Source organism: Rhinolophus ferrumequinum, chromosome 17 (assembly GCF_004115265.2).
Source record: "Rhinolophus ferrumequinum isolate MPI-CBG mRhiFer1 chromosome 17, mRhiFer1_v1.p, whole genome shotgun sequence".
In the NCBI taxonomy this organism is placed as follows: domain Eukaryota; kingdom Metazoa; phylum Chordata; class Mammalia; order Chiroptera; family Rhinolophidae; genus Rhinolophus; species Rhinolophus ferrumequinum.
The window spans coordinates 9117036-9134177 of NC_046300.1; the positions used below are offsets into that span (position 1 = coordinate 9117036).

At 47.5% G+C, this 17142-nt stretch overlaps 1 protein-coding gene across 2 annotated transcripts; it reads left to right on the top strand.

Moving 5' to 3' along the window:
- The first annotated feature begins 9352 nt into the window (after nt 1-9352).
- Nucleotides 9353-15221, top strand: CCR1 (C-C motif chemokine receptor 1). Of its 2 annotated transcripts, XM_033133290.1 has the most exons (3): nt 9353-9662; nt 11461-11552; nt 13231-15221. In XM_033133290.1, the coding sequence occupies exon 3, from the start codon at nt 13297-13299 to the stop codon at nt 14344-14346; it is 1050 nt and encodes a 349-aa protein (XP_032989181.1). In that variant the 5' UTR covers nt 9353-9662; nt 11461-11552; nt 13231-13296; the 3' UTR covers nt 14347-15221. The 2 variants fall into 2 exon arrangements, with proteins under 2 accessions (XP_032989181.1, XP_032989180.1); XM_033133289.1 differs by lacking the exon at nt 11461-11552 and having other exon boundaries at nt 9355-9662.
- Nucleotides 15222-17142: the final 1921 nt, after the last annotated feature.

The following is a 17142-nucleotide window of genomic DNA, read 5'->3' on the forward strand; positions in this document are numbered from 1 at the left end:
TCTGTTGTTTGTCTTGTGTTTTCTTTCTTTTTCACTTCAGCCATACTAGGGGGATGGGCTGCTATCTCCTTGTTGTTTGCATTTGCATTTCTCAAATGATTAACATGCGCAGGCCCCTGAACGACCATCTCTGTAAAGGCCTTTGTAGGGCCTCTCGGTCCCCTTTACAGAGACATCATGAAACAGGCATGCTTGAAAGCATCAAAAAGGATAAAGTAGGAATTAAACATGAGAAAAAAGCACTGTCTTGACAGCAGTGAAAGGGGAGGGAGAGGGAGGATGAGAGGGCTTGCTGGGAGGGAGGGAGGGAGGGAGAGGACAAGCAGAGAGAGGGGTCCTGTGGGGCAGGCGCTCAGGAAGAGGTAAAGCTGGCAGAAGTCTGCACAGGGCAAAGGAGGCCAGTTACACCCGGGAAGATGCACCCCTTCGTGGACCCCCTCCTTCACTGTCTTCAGTGGTGTGGGTCGGGTCTGCAAGGGCTAAAGGAACACCAGATTATCACATGAGAAGTTTGAACGCATGTTTCAATAACAGGAAAATTGCCAAGAGGTTCTTGGGGGAGAGTAAACACCAAAAACGAAGGCCAGAAAACAGAACAAAACACCACCCCCCCTTCCTCACTCCCCCCCAAAAAAACCCACAGAGGGAAAAGGAAGACAGTAATGAGACTAAAAGTCCAGAAAAAGGAAGTAGAAAGTGTGTACAAGATGCCTCAACTGAAGACATAAACCCGTGGTTGAACTTCTGTTTGTGTGACATGAACCAGAGCCCATGGCAGTCGGGCAAGACCCCAGCTTCCCTCCGTGGCGAGAACTGGGCAGGGGCGGTCCTACGAGCGGGGCAGCTGCAATGTGAGGGAACTCCCCTGCAGTCAGCGAACTGGGCCCCAGCTAGTGGTGCGAAAGGCAGGCATTCAAGTAAAAGTTAGCTTCTGCACAAACTCAGATATAAAATTTGTTCTGTTATCAGACCCTTTCCTCTCGCAGATTTAAGAATAAAGAGATGCAAACATCTTCTCTGTACACTGCTAGCCTATAGCTACTCTGCAGTGGGATGCCGTTTAACATCAGCTGTCAGGAGGTAAAAAGAAAAAACAAAGGCACTGACCTGTAGGGTTTCCAATTTCCCTGGTGTGAAGACCCTCCCTGTGACCAAGTTCAAGCTGCCAATTTAAGGTCGTTGAAGGTGGAGCTCGGTAGCCTGTGTCTACTGCAGGGTTTAAATAAATACAATAACGGTGTGCATTGGATATACAGTATCCAATATGCTAAATGCTTTACATGCATCATGTTACTATGAGAAAAGTGAGGCTCAGAAAATTAGTTAATTTACTCTGGGTCATTAGCTACTAATTGGTGGAACCAGGAGTTTAAAATAAATATATTGGTCTGACGTAGATCAGTGGCTCTCAAGCTTTTCAGTCTCAGGACGTCTTGTACTCTAACGACAACTTGAAGACACCAAAGAGCTTTTGTTTATGTGGATTACTACTATTTACTGTAGTAGAATTAAAAGGGAGAACTATTAAAAATTCAGTAATTTACTTAAAAGAACAATAATAAAACGGTTCCATGTTAACATCAATAACACTTTCATGAAAATAATTCTATTTTCCAAAACGAAAAAAGTTTAGTGGGAAGAGCAGTAACTTTCCCACTTTTAAAAGTAATTTTCCCACTTTTGCAAACCTCTAATGCCTGGCTGAAATAGTCAGCTGGGTGCCCGTGGCTGCGTCTGCATCCAGTCTGTTGTGATGTGTTACTTTGGTTGAAGTCTGTGAAGGAAAACCAGCCTTGCACAGATACATAGCTGGAGAAAAGAAGACATTGGGTACCCCTTGGATGGGTTTGGGGGACCCCAGGCGTCTTTGGACCACATTTTAAGAACTGCATTACAGATGATAGTTGCACTCGGTACAAACATCAAATGGTACAAAATAACATACAATGAAAATGAAGTCTTTGTGTCTCCGACAGCCGCCTGGCTCCCTCATGGGAGACCACACATATGAGTGGTCCCTTGCGCCGCCTTCCTGGGACCTGGTGCCTTCACAACCAGCGCCTGCCAGCTGGCCTGCCCACAGCATCCTGCCCACAGCATCGTGCCCTTGCTTGTTCACTCCAGCCTGCAGGCGCTTTGTACCAACACGGAAGTTTGCATAGCACTGCATGGCCCTTCACCAGGCCTCACAGTACAGGGATCATCCTGTAACCTGTATCTTCTGCTACGTGTATAAATATTTGTAAGAGAAATTCCTAGAAGTAGGATTAGAACAAAAGATATGCACACATTTCAATTCTGATAAACATGTCCGAACAGCCCTCCATGACCGCGGCTCGATTTCCACTCCCACCAGCAATGGGCACACATGACTTTATCTCCACAGCCTCACCTACTCAGCATAGGAACCAGATGTGAAGCTGGGGGTCTGACGCCAGGACCTGGGTGTCCCCACTAAGCCTCAGGGGGGGATCTCAGAAGCCACCAGCCATCTGGGCAGCCCAATGCGTGTGCCCCTGTGTCTAATAACCAGTCATGCGATGTTTCCTGACATCCTGAAAGGTGCTGGGTGTGGGGCTATTTGTTCCGCAGCCTCACACGTCTCCTTCCCTGGTCCCCTGACAGACTCCAACTCCTCTCTCTAGTCCGTATTAAGTGGCTAGTTCGTAAACATCTCTGCAAAGTGCTTTTGACCTCACCCACCTTCCTCTGTGCACGTCTTGAGCCCTACACAGATTCGTACCCCACCAGACCATGACCTTCTAGACTGGGGTGTCTCACTTTGATGTGCAGACAAATCCCCAGAGATCTAGGGAGAGAGCAGATTCTGGGGTGGGGCCTGAGTATTTGCATTTCTGAGAAGCACTCAGGTCTGGCCATCACACATTAAACAGCAGGGGCGTAGCAATGAGTCTCAAATTCCAACACAAATACGATGGCCCTGGAGGGCTTGTTCAAACCCAGCCTCCTGGGTCCGACACCCACTCCTGGAGATTCTGATTCAGCAGGTCTGGGCCAGAGCCTGAGAATCTTTATTTCCAACAAGCTCCCAGGTGATGCTGATGCTACCGGCCCACAGACCTCACCTGGTGTTAACACCAGTTCAAGGCCTTGCCTAACTCATCTTCGAGGCTCTTGAACTGCCCAGTGCTTGACAGAGAGAGGGCACTTATGGATGTGTGACAAATGAGGTGGAAGGGAACAAATACCAGCATGAGCCAACCGCGTGATTTAGAGCTTTCAGACTAGATAGAAGAGGTGACAGGGACATACACATCACTTTCTGCAACTTAGATCTGAGATACAGAGGATCTTTCTCAACTTCTTCATTCCCACCTGCCTTTCTGCCAGGCTCAACCCACAATGAGCCACTACTCAGGTCACAGACCTGCCATGGTCTGGTTAGCCGCCCTTGGCCCCAGCTTGTGCAGGCTCAGTGGCCATGCTCTGGGCTCTTTGCCAACAAGAACCATCCCCAGAGACCGTGTATTTGGGTGAGTAGGAGGGGCAGAGGAAGCAGGCTGGGAGCGGGTAATGTGCTCCTTCTTCATTCATAGGTTCTCAGATCCTGCCCCCCAGTGCCTGCTTCCTCCTCTGCATCTCCCTGTGGCAGAAGAACTGCAAAGAGGAGCTTTTCTGCATGTCACTGTCATCCAGGCTCTGCCCGGGAAGGCCACGTAGAGGGGCTGTCTCTTGGTCTCACTGCGGAGAACCCACCTCTCAAGTGGCTCTTTTCTCACAGGACTCGTCAGAGCTTCCTTGCGCCTATAAATTGACAAAAGGAAGAGGCAGCCTTTTTTTTCTGTTAGATATCATCATGCCTGGTGTGACACCAGTAGCCATCTTGTGGCCATTAGCCGAGCTGGTCTGAGTATGTCAGAAAGATGGGAAGGACCCCGGGTCTTGGATGAAGCTGTCAAGCCACTACACTAACAAACTCTGTAGCCATCCCACCTCCGAACTTCTTGTGATTTATCTATTCAAAAATGCTTACTGAACACGTATCACATGGGGATAGAGCAGTGAACAGAAGAGGGAACATCATAGCTCTCAGGCAGCTGGCATTGCATTGGAGGAAAACAGACAATGACTAAGAGATAGATAGATAGATGATAGATAGATAGATAGATAGATAGATAGATAGATAGATAGATAGGTCAAGTGGTGATAAGTAAATCAGGGAAAGGAGTCATAGATGTCTTCAGGGGCGAGGGAGGAGGAGATTTAATTTTAAATAAGGTGGTTAGAGAATGCCTCACACAGGAAGTAACATATATGTATAGAAATGAAGAGGATGAGGGAGCAAGTTATGCAGGTATCTGGGGGAAGTGCATCCAGGTAGAGGGAAAGAGCAAGTGCAAAGTCCTGAGGTAGAAATGCACTTGGTGAGTTCAAGGACATCCTGGGTCAGTTTGGCTGAAGCGGAGTGAGCAAAGGGGAGAGTTTTAGCAGAGGAGCCCAGGAAAGGAATGAGGGCCAGGTGGTGTACCACCTTGCAGGCTAATGTAAGGACTTGGAAGAAGAGAGCCTGACTTGAAATAACTCTTGAAGAATTACTCCGGCCACTATGTTGGAAAGACACTGTGGCCTTGGGTGGTTTGGTCCAAAGTGGGGCAGTGGAGGTAGTGAGGAGGGACTGGATTCCTTATATGTTTTGAAGACAGAGCTAACAGGTTTTGCAAAAACATTACGTGCCAGGTTTGAAAGGGCTGAGTCAAGGATAACTCCAAGGTTGTGGTAGGGCCAATGGAAAGGATAGAGCTGCCATTTACCTCTAGACGAGGATGACAGTGGTAGCAAAGAGTTTTGAAGAAAGATCAGGAGTTTGATTTGCGATCTGTTAGAAACCCAAGTGGAAACATTGAGCAGAGTGTTGGATATGAGCCTGGATTTGAGGGAGGAGAGTGGGCTGGAGGTGGACATTTGGGTGTCTTCAGAACGAATTTGACATTTGGAGCCATGAGAGAATGGAGCCACCAAAGGCGTGAGTGTAGATAGGAAAGAAAAGCGGCTCAAGGACCATGTCCTGGAGCATGCCAAGTTTCAGAAGCTGGAACATGGAGTAGAAACCAGCAGTGGGAACTGAGAAGGAGCTGCTAGTGAAAGAAGAGAAAAAACAGGAGAATGTGGTGTCCTACCCATGTGAAGAAAAACTATCAAGAAGGAGTGATAATGGTGACAAATGTGCTGAGCAATCAAGTCCAATAAGGTCCAAGAATCGGCCATTGGATTTAGCCTCGTGGAGGTCACTGGTGACCTTGACAAGAGCAATGGAGTGATGGGGGCAAGAGCCTGAAGAGACTGGGTTTTGGAAAGTGTGGGTGAAGTGGAATTGGATACAAGTAAAGACAACTCTGAGTAATTTTATTGTAGAGTGAAGAAATGAGTCAGTAATTACAGGTGGAAGTGGAATTAAGGGAGATTCGTTTACTTTGTTTGTTTGTTTGTTTGTTTGTTTGCTTGTTTAAGATAGGAGAAGTAAGGGTGTGTGTGTATGCTGAGGGGAATAATCCAACAAAGCAGGAAAAGCTGATCATACAGGAGAAAATTACCAATGTTCTTGAGCAGGTGAGAGAGGATGTGACCCCATGCAAAGTGGAAGGGATGGACTTAGACGGGAGCGTAGAGAATCCATCCATGTAACAAGAGGGAAGGTAGGAAGGGTCGGGGAAAGGGTGGATGGAAAGAGGGGAGGTAGGACTTGTAAAAAGTCTCTTCTGATGGTTTCTATTTTCTCAATGACATAGAATACAAGGTCATCAGCTGAGAATGAGGTTGCTGGAGGTGGTGTTGGCGATTCAAGGAAAAGGTAGGAGGTGTGAAACGATGTCTGAGAGGAAAATGCAGTTGATGGACAGTAAGGAACCTTTAAATATGGCTGTCTTTAATTTAGAACCATCCCAGTCGGTACACTTGTGGGATTTTCTTTAGCCTCCTTCCACTTCCTGGGGACAGGTGGGAAGTAGGATCTAACCAGGATTAGGATTTTAGCAGGTGGACCTGACAAGCTCAGGAAAGAGTAAAGGAGTTGAGGATTATGTAAGGGAGGAACTGTGTGATGGCCCATGATGCTTTGCAGTTTCTGCTTATGTTTGAGACTGTCATGCAATGAAGCCAGTCTGGCCAACTAGAGGACGAGTGATCACAGAATTGAGGCACCCCCATCCACAACTAGCACCAACGGTCACACTTGGGAGTGAAGCCACCTGGGACCAGCCACCTAATCCACAGACTCACAAAATCATGTCATTGGGATTTTAAGAACCGAAGTGTTGAGGTTGTTTATTAAACTGCAAAGATACACAGAGACATATGTGGATAGTGAAATTATCAAGAATTATTGCAAGAGAAAGTTAGAGAGTAATACCAAACCAAAGCTAACATCTAGGTTTGTGAGAAAATAAGTTTTTATTCTTTTTTCATTTGAGCTGTTTTGAGTGAATTGCCTTGTAATTTATTATAAAACGTGTCCAACTTATACAAATAGGTATGAAAAAAAGTAATCTCTACCAAAAAGCTTAAACCCCCAGGGAGCATCTGCCTCTCATGGATGTCTTTCTGCTGTGGAGAGTGGGGAGGGCATCAGGGAGGAGGTGGCCTCTTGGATGCTTCAGGCAGGAGAAGAGCGATCTGACACGGATGTGTCCAATACCCTCTTTAACTTTGGGACATGACCTAGCATAGCAGGGCAGCTGAGAAGGTCTGAGAGAGGGACAAAGGACTATTGGAACCGTCCCTCCTTTGGTTTGTCAGGTTGGGGTTTGTAGAATGCTGGGGGGTTAGAGAGCGCCTGGGAGAGGCCAGGCAGGCAAGGAGAGGCGGAGATAAAGGAAGACAAATGACCACCTGGCTAGAAGGAATATGGACTGAGGAGGGGTGGTGGACAGAGGCAGGGAAAGGAAATTAGACAAGGTGGAAGGAATGGGGGAGGGGAAGGTGGGGGGAAATAGGGTGGTGTGGAGCGGGCAGGGGCGAGCTACTGCCTAAGGGCCACCTGTATCTTCAAACCCCTCTTGTCCATCTGTGGGACACTCATCAATCGGGCTTTCATGTCCTAAAAGTGGCCTGGGATCAGAATCAACTTCTTCGGCCACGTAACCAGACAGTGTGTCCCAGAATTAGGCAACAGAGAGATATCCATGGTCATGACACCACCGTCCCCTCTCTTGGAAATTAACTTACTGGTGTAGTAGTTGAACCCGAAAGGTGTGCCGCAATGACAAGCAGGTTGTGTGCCATCCAGGAGCACAGCCCTGCCCTGTCTTGGTTGTACAGAACATAAGTTTTCTGGGATGCTGAGGTTGGGACAGGAAAGGAGAAGCTGAAACACGGCTGGGTCAGGATTAGAGGTCACGGGTGAGACGAGAAAAGCAAGTGTGTGGGACTTTAAAAAAAGGAGGGGGGGTCAGTAGGCCAGGTCACGTGGTTGACACTGGAGGGGTGTAGAATTAGGATACCAGCATCCTAGACAGAGTCAAGGTTAGAATATTGTGTGCCCTTTACTGACACTTCTATCTATTCCCACCACAGATAGGCACGGGTGACAGCCACTGCCTAAATGTCCCATCCTGCATGCTGGTGCAGAAAATCTCCTGGGTCGATGTGCAGTGATAAAAGCCAGATGGAAAACAATGTGTATCTTATGGCCCACCTGTGTTAAAAAAGAAAAAAAAAAAAGCCAGTGTGTGTGTGTGTGTGTGTGTGTGTGTGTACACGAATGCATACACACTAAGAGTTTTGCCTGCCACCTTTGAAATGCCATAAGGGACCTGGGTATTGGGAAGGGGAAACAAAAGAGGCCACTGAGAATCTTCTTGTGTAGGCCTCAAACTAGACACAAAAGAAGTCTCCCCAGCTCACATCTGGTCCAGCCCAGCTCTCCTGGAAAGAGATTACATAGGACGTTGGGCCAAAGGCTGAGCAAAAATCTCTATCCATGCTTCCCAAACCTGAGTATGCATCAGAATCATGGGGAGGGCATGTTAAAACCAGAATTTCTGATTCAGTAGGTCTGGAATGGGACCCCAGAATCTGCATCATGAGCAAGTTCCTGGCTCCTTTATTTTCATGTCCCACTTTCCCCTCCCCTGCAGTGTTTCTTGGGATCCCCTAAAAATATACTACTGGCACCTGCATCCATGTTGCAGGATTTGCAACCAGGGAGAGAGAACCCAAATTAAGACAGGCAACTTGAATGTCTTAAGCACTACACCAGTCATTCATTTGTGTGTGTGTGTGTGTGTGTGTGTGTGTGTATGTGTGTGTGTGTGTGTGTATTCCCCTCTGTAGTCACCAGTGTTAACCTGGTTTTACTGAAAAGGAAAGAGACACTCGAGGGCTTAGAATAACATGCCCGAAGTCAGTAAAAGTAGAGCTAGGATGTAAATGCAGGACTGTCTGATTTGAGAGGCTCATCACTGATGATCCCCTCATGCCCTTCTCTCTGTACAAAAGCGCCAAGTCCCTAGGCCTATAGCCGTGCTTGTCAATTGGGTACCTTTGCCTCCTTCTTCCAATATCTCTCTCTCTGTGGACAGGCTGCCAAAAAGGGGAGACCCAACCCAGAGGCTCATGGGTTGTTCCAATGAAGAGGACACTGAGGCACCTTGTCCAAAATCTTCATTTTACAGATGAGGAAACTGAGCCTTCTTGAAGGGACACGTGACATTTTGCAAAGCACATTCACATTTATGATTTCTGACATGGTGCTTTGCTGCAAACCTGTGAGGAAGGTTTAGCAGAGTCCCATGTCACAGAAAAGATGTGAACAGACAGGGACCCAAGCGCAGAGCAGGGATGGGTAGTTGTGGGGAGAATCAGAATAACCATCCTTTGTCAGACACTTTTCCTTGTGCCAGGCGCTCTGGATATTTTTCAGATACAAGCTGACCTCACGCATCCTCCTGTGAGCCTAAGCGTTCAGTGTTCTCCTTGGATGGAGGGGGAACCAAGACTTAGAAAGTCATAATGATCTGCCCATGTCTTACGTGGAGAACTGGGATGTGAACTTGGCCAGGGTTGGACCCTTGTATAAAACAGTAGCCCAGGCAGTCAGAAGTGGAGGCCGTAGGGGGCGCCAAAGAGAAGCTTCCCCTTCTCTCTGGCTTGCCAGCCAGATCGTTTTGAGGAACAGGGGACCCAGGTTTCCGGTTTAATTCCTTCCACTTGCAATCTTAAAAAAAAAAAAAAAAAAAAAGAAAGAAAAAAGCTACTTACTGACCACAAGAACTCCACCCCCTGTCCCCACCCTTACCCCACATTCCAAGACTGCAGTTGCCCCACAAGCTCTCGGAACACTTAATTGCCACCCACCTTACTCCATCAACTCCACCCAACCCCACCCTACCCAACCCCCTTAAGACAGAGCTTGCCAAGGAGAAGTGCAGTGGAGTGACCAGAGGAAATCCTTAGAGTAAACTCAGCCTCCAGGAACTGACCGCTGGTGGGCGTTGTGGCCATTCATGGACACCTAACCATTCAAAAAGAAGGACGTTGTCCCTTTTGTGTCATTCTGAATGACTGAGAACCCCGGGGTCCTATCTCCATCATTACACAGGAAACTGAGTACTTCCTACTCTATCAGGACCTTGAACCTTGAATTCATAAAGACTCTCAGAGCTCTAGAAACAAATACTTCGTGGACACAGTCCCTTGAAACCACAGTAAGTGGCACTTGTCTTTTCTGTCTTGTTGGTTTCTGTGGAAGGTACTCTTATTTGAATGCATGCATGTAGTTAGGCAGGAGTGTAGTCCTTTTCACATTTCAGGGGATTATTGGTTTTTATCTGTCTATCTCCTTAAAGGTGGGAGATTCTTTGAGGGCTGGGCGGATATCTAAATAGCCCTTTGATACATCTATAAGGCAACGAACTGTGTGGCAATACTGAGAATGGGTGGATTTATAAGACTGGGTGCTCAGATGTAAAATAGGTTTTTATTTTTGCTTAAAAAAAGGAAGCTTTCTTGAATGACCCGTTGTTGGTGACTGGTTAAGAAAGTCAGCCCAGTACTGAGGGACAAGAGACATTGTCTGTGGAAAGCTACTCAAGAGGATATTACTTGCCAAATTTTCCCCATGTAAATGAAAATTACGCCTGGTATATGAAGTCATTGTGGCTAGAGGCAAATATGAATTAGAAAAACCTGTGCAGATGTAAGGATGCTTTAATATTGAACCAATTTCTTAAGAAGACTACATTTCAAAATCAGACTGCAGGCTGAGTTTGGAGGACGTAGATTTCCATCCCTCTGAAGTCAGGGTGCTGACGCGATGACCTCTTTGGGTGCATCCATTGTGTTCTACTAGCAAAGAGGCAGTAGAATTTTGTGCTGAAGATAGAGGGGCATGGGGGCTACGTGAAGGTATCTATTTTAACTGTTTCTCTGTAAAATCGAGAGGGTCTCAGTTTTTCAGAGTTAGAAACTCCCAGAAGTTTCCATAGCTTTCCACTAGCCTGTGTGGCGCTCAGTGATGCTTTAGTCCCCACTCTGATGAGCAGTACAGCTCTTAGGCTATTCAGACCAGGGGACATTGATGTGCTGGTAAATGTTTCATAACGGGCTTTCCTGAGAAAAGAGCCCTGATTTCTAATCTTTGCCAATTTCTGCATGTAAATATTCCCACCATGGTTGATTTCAAACTACCAACGTGCTGAATGCAGAGTTGGGAAGAGAAGCACACGATTGGTTCATATGAACCAGCATACGCCAGCTCCTGCATACCACCAACCCTGGGGGGCTTTACCATCTCAGATGGCCCTTTCTCTCTGCTCAGAGGCTTTACCAACTCCCAGGCTAGAGGATGCTGGCACTGGAAGATTCCAGGCTCCGGGGCCAGAGCTGGCCACTGTGCAATGACCTTGGGGAAGACTTTTGCAGCAGACTACAGCAGGGCTGGCAGGTTGACTGGCATCATCATCCTTTGGTTTCTCCTCCAAGGTCCCACCCCAGTCCATCTCCCTTTGGGAGCAGCGTGCCCTAGAGTTATTGCAAGGTGCCCAACAAGTGGGGAAAGCAGTGAATGGAGTTAGAGGTCAGGGGTATGGAGGTGACTCTCTGTTCAAATGGCACCTAACAGGATGACCTGATGTGCCTTCACCTTTGCCAAAATCCCCCCCACCCCACAACGGGGCTTATTGGCTCAGTCTTGCACCAGGTGCTCCTCGTGCTTCCAAGCTGCTTGTTGCTCTCACTGTAAACCTGCCTACCCTTGTCAAAGTGCTGACGGCCCAGCTGAGTTGCCAGCACTGACCGCCGCAGTAGACATCACAAGCTGCCACGGCCTCCTTAGTGACTGCCAGCCTGGGTTTCTTCAGATACAGGGTGGATCTGGCAGAAGCAAGTCCAGAGATGGAGGAGTAAGCCCCAGGGATGGACTTGGCAGGAAATAACAGTCCCTAGCCAGGGTGCCCCATAATCCCCCGCCACCCCAAGTGCCTTAATTTCCGACGGCCTTTACAGAAACGTGAATTTCTACGCAGGAAACATTCATTAAGCAGTGTAGAGGAAAAAGCACTAGAGACTCCAGATTGAAGATGGGAATTACGATAAAGGTACCGCCTCCTTTGGTGATTGGTGCTGAGGTCAAATCAATTCAGATGGGCAGCAACATATTGAAAACTGGAAAAGTGCAGTTCACATGGAAGGGACTGTCTTTTCCATCATTGTCAGGCAGAATTCACTTTCTAGATTAACTACAGAGAGGCCTGGTGGGGGAGGCATAGGGGCAGGGTACATTAGTCAGAATAGAATTGGAGCTTGAGACATTCTTGGTGGTGACAGGCTTCAGGGAAGAGTTACTACAGGGAAGGAGGTCCCCTAATATTTACCGAGGACCCAGTAAGTGCCAGAGTGGTTTTTCTCATACATTACCTTATAGTGGCCCTGCAAGGTAAGTGTTACTTTCCCACATTACAGATGAGAAACTGAGACTCAGAGAGGTAGATTAACTTCTCCAAGGTCACACAGCTGGTAAGTTACACCAAAGCCAAGCTCCCTTTGGGGACGCATCTTCAATAAGCTATCAGAAAGAATTGAAAAGGAGAGCTAAAAAACAGAGGTTAGGGGAAGTCCTGTAAAGGCAAGCTAGCTAGTATTTTTTGTTTGTATTTGTTTTTGTTTGTGTGAAGGCAACCTTGGGTAAAAATATTTAAGTGGTTATTTCAGCAGAATTCCGGCTTCTACCTGGTCGCTGTGCAATACCTCATGGCTTGGGGCTGTTTTGAGCTCTTCCTCCTCAGACCTCCATCTTCTTTCACCAGGTCACCCATTCCGCCCAGCCTATGTTTTCCTCTGAATTCTCACGGCACATAGGAGGCCTGCACAGTTACCAGTAGACAGACCTTCCTGTGCCACACCAGGGCCGTGTGATGTGGGCCAGGCTGAGCCCACTCTGGTCTCCTCAGTGCCCTCTGCTAAGGGATGGGGTTGGCCTCCTAGAATTTCACTGTGGCAGCACTACCGGTGTTTGGGTGGGATAATTTTTGCACTGTAGGACCTGCTTGGCTCTGCCTACCAAGTGACAGTAGCATCCTCTAGTCTTTGTGACAACCAACAAAGAAAAAATGCCCACACATTTTCATGTGCCCCCGTGCCCTATGTGATCCCTGGCGGAGAACCTTTTTAGCCCCAGGAGCCATGAAGATCCATTGGTTAGTTTTTGACTCTCAGCCAGGACTGTCTTTTTTCCCACATCCTTCTGTGTCTCCAAAGTGCAAAGTTACTGCTCTGTGATTGGAGGCAGGAAAGCCGAGTGGTTTCAGGAATGGGCATGAGAGTGATACCCACCCAGACTTGAGCTCCAGCTCTCATTCTCACCGGATATGTGTCCTAACCACTGCAAACGTCTGTGTCCTCACCTCTAAAATGGGGGGAAATAGTGGTACCCCTAAAGCGTTGTTTAACATCAAATCCAAAGCCAAGTCCACGGGAAGCATGAGGGAAGGATGCATTGGTTATGGACAGTGTGGTGAGGTCCCTGTGTCTGGGCTCTCCATCCACTGGACTTTTCCTTCACAGCACTCATTGCCAAAGGAACTGAATTCGTGATTTGTGCACTCGTTTGCTTATGGCCCACACCCCCTGTAAGACTACGGTTTCCTCGAGGGCAGAGAGAACTTGGGTCCTCCTTGCTCAACGTTGAGTCCCAGGGCATGGTACACAGTAGGCGTTCAGTAGACAGTTATCACGTGGTTGAAGACGTCTAATCACTGCCTTCTCTTTGTTGTCCAGCGCACACTGCCTTTAACAGCAAAGTAAATCCAGAAACCATTTTCCTTGACCGTGGGAGAAGCCAGGATGGAAACTTCAGCCTCCCCACAGGACTACGTGGTGACCACAGAATATTTCTACGGGGCGGACACAACCCCGTGCCCGAAAACCGAGCTGAGGGCTTTAGGGGCTCAGCTGTTGCCCCCCTTGTACTCCCTGGTCTTTATTGTTGGGCTGGTCGGCAATATCCTGGTGGTCCTGGTCCTTATGCAATACAGGAGGCTCAGGAGCATGACCAGCATCTACCTCCTCAACCTGGCCATCTCTGACCTGCTCTTCCTCTTCACGCTGCCCTTCTGGATTGACTACAATCTGAAGGACAACTGGGTGTTCGGTAACGGCATGTGCAAGCTGCTCTCGGGGCTTTATTACATAGGCTTGTTCAGCGAGATCTTTTTCATGATCCTGCTGACCGTCGACAGGTACCTGGCCATCGTCCATGCTGTGTTTGCCCTGAGGGCCCGGACTATCACCTTGGGGATCGTCACCAGCGTCATCACCTGGGTCCTGGCCATATTGGCTGCCATCCCAGGCTTTTACTTTTCCAAGATCCAGTGGGAGCTCACTCAATTCACCTGCAGTCTTCACTTCCCTTATACAAGCCTCAGACAGTGGAAACAGTTCCAGGCTCTGAAACTGAACCTCCTGGGGCTGATTTTGCCTCTGGTCATCATGATCGTCTGCTACACAGGAATTATAAGGGTTTTGCTCAGACGGCCCAACGAGAAGAAGGCCAAAGCCGTCCGTCTGATTTTTGTCATCGTGATCATCTTCTTTCTCTTTTGGACCCCGTACAATCTGACTATGTTTGTTTCTGCTTTCCAAGACGTCCTTTTGACCCATGGGTGTGAGCAGAGCAAGCAGCTGGACCTGGCCATACAAGTGACGGAGGTGATCGCTTACACGCACTGCTGCGTGAACCCTGTCATCTACGTCTTTGTCGGCGAGAGGTTCCGCAAGTACCTGTGCCAGTTGCGCCTTGCTGCATGGCTCCCCTTCCTTCCCAAAGAGAGGTTGGAGAGGACCAGCTCCACGTCCCCCTCCACGGGGGAGCATGAGCTCTCTAATGGGTTCTGACACAGGTCTCTGGATCTGGATTTTGATCTAGGATCCAGACGCCGGCTGGAGACGAGGCAGCTTGGCTCTGCCGGCCAGATTCTGACCACTGACACAGCATGGAATGACGCCACACAGGGCTGAGGGAGCTTAAAAGTGGTCCAGACTAGATCACCTCGGGGGCTTGAGTCTACTCTATGAACTTTTCCCTGGAGATGAATGAGTGAACAGAGGCAAAGGGGGCCAGTGAAGGGCCTCGGCCCAAACAGGGTTTCAGATTTGTGAACATTAACATTTGCAAACAAAGTCACTGAGCATCCCCCATCTCTACCCCCACCACCAGCGAAGTTGGAAACAGTGGTTTCCACAGTTGACTTCATTTCCAGCCCAGAGCCAATCAGGAGCCGGCAGCTGCCTCCACCCACCCACCGCAGCCCCACTGCAGGTTTTAGGCTCTTGGAAACCCTGAGGGACATTGAACTCATGATGGAAGAACTTGAAACCTCTTGGGAAGTAGGACTGGGAAACTGCTGTTGGCAGTGGAACTTCCCTTAGAGAGAATTTTTATAGTCACCGAAGTCAAACAATTCAGACAATAGGCTAGACACTGACCATGTGTATAATACGTTGAACTTCTTGAAATAGCCATAGAGGGAAGGCTCATTATTTCCATTACCATTCCTTTCTTCCTGAATATTTTCAGAACGTCCCTTCTCTGTCAGTTGAGGGATATGGTAGTAAATTCTGACAGCTTTATTGCAGAAATTACTAACGGGCCAAAGGAGACGGTTGATTTCTTCCTCTGGTTCTCCATCCAAACCTTCTGTTTTTATGGATCAGAGTTCTGGCTACCACCTTGGACCCAGCAGCAGGAAAATGGCCTGATGTGAAAGCTGGTAGTGTTTGAGCCTAGGAGAGAGGACAGTGTCTACCAGGCAGGGTGGGGACTGTCTCTTGATGTAGGAGGTTGAGAGATCCCTTGACTCAAAGAAACTTATTTACCCAAAATGTCTCTAACACTTCATCTCTCACCAAAGACCTCCTATTTATCATGTCTTTATTCCCTTTTTCCTCAGATTTATATTTCCTTGAAAATTATTTCTCCAATAACAAAAATTATTTCTAAAAAAGCTTGAAAACACAAAGGGGAAAAAAAACAGACATCAACATTACCCATCGTCTTACTACCCAAAGACAACCCCTGTATATTTTTGATGCATTTTCTTTTAGTTATTTTTTCTCTTGTGTGTATTTATGATTAGAATAAAGATGGACCTCTACTCACTCTTCTACTGTCGTCGTTTTTAAGTCATAGTATGTTTTGATCACATTTCCAGGTCAATAAATTATTTAAAGCATCGTTTTGGGTGTCGGTATTGATTTCCATGGCTGGAACGCACTCTAGTTTACTCCACCCATTTCCACATTATTGTTTGCACAAATCAGTTCAATCCAACATGGTGACTGAGGACCTGCTCCATCCAAAGCAAGCCCTGGGAGACAGAGGTGCAGGAGGGAGTTCTGTTCTCAAAGAATCCTCTGCTCAGTGGGGTGGACAGACACGGGGATGCCAGCAGAGCCAGGGCGGGATGGGTGGGGCTGCCATGGAGCCCATAGTGCCAGGGCAGCCCAGGGGAAGAAGGAATGCACCAGTCAGAAAGCACCCTAAGGGGATGGGTGTCCCACCTCACAACACAGTGGCTGACCATTGGGCTGGCCTTTCTCTTTTTGGACACTAGAGATGTGCTTTTATCAAGCCACCTTCCCCTTTAGGCAGAGACTGGCTACGTTTGCATGTTGTCTTTGTGCAAAAAAGGTTTAGAAAACTCATCTGGGGAAGAGGAGGTCACACTGCATTGGGCTTATAGCTCCACATGCAAAATGTGGACAAATGTAGGCCTTGCCAGTCAAGGTGAATGTCAGCTCTCCAGTTGTAAACTTGCCAGCCCTCTCTGCAGAGTGGAGAGAAAGAGGTTACATGGAATTAAGAAACATTCGTCCACTACTTTGGTAAAATAAAACGGCATCAAAAAACAAAACTTGATCCACAACAATATCGTAACGAGCAATGTTTCATCACATCTTCCAGTTCCATTTTTGAAATAATACTTTTATTCTCTTGCTACAAAGGCAATACATGTTCATTGTAGAAAACTGGAAACATGTAAAAAGCGCGAAGAAGAACATGGAAGCATATGCAAGGCACCTACTCAGACACAGCCTCTCTTAGCATATGAATATTTTAGGGCATGTCCTTCCAGCGTTGTTTTCTAAATGCACATGCACACGTTCAATGGCGCCTTACATGTTTTATGTAACCTCAGTAAACAAGGACACATAGGAAGTATTTGGTAAATGCTGGTTGAATGAATGATTCTCTGAGCCTCCAACTTCTTTATAAAGCGAGGATAAGACTAGTATCTACCACCACGAGGCTGTTTGCAGGATTAAATGAAATAAAGCAAGGAAAGTGGAGTGATCTTTCTCCAAAACTAACAGATACGATATCTGATTCCTCCTGCACATGCTCCGCCTTGGTCACTCGGGACACCCCAGGCCTCCCCAACTACCTTCCTCCAGTCACCTCCCTTCCCTGCTCCTGTGCGGATGGGCTCAGGCCCCATCTCCTTGTGACTGTCGTTCTTACTGTTTTCTCCATTTCATCCTTATGGAGAAGTTGCCAGAAGAGCACATGGACTACAACTAGAAAGTTCAATAACTGGCGAATCAGTTCAATAACTGGTACAGACATCAGTGATTTTTAAAAAGAATTTTGTTGACATGCGAATATGCTTGTATTGTCTTTTTGACCATTGA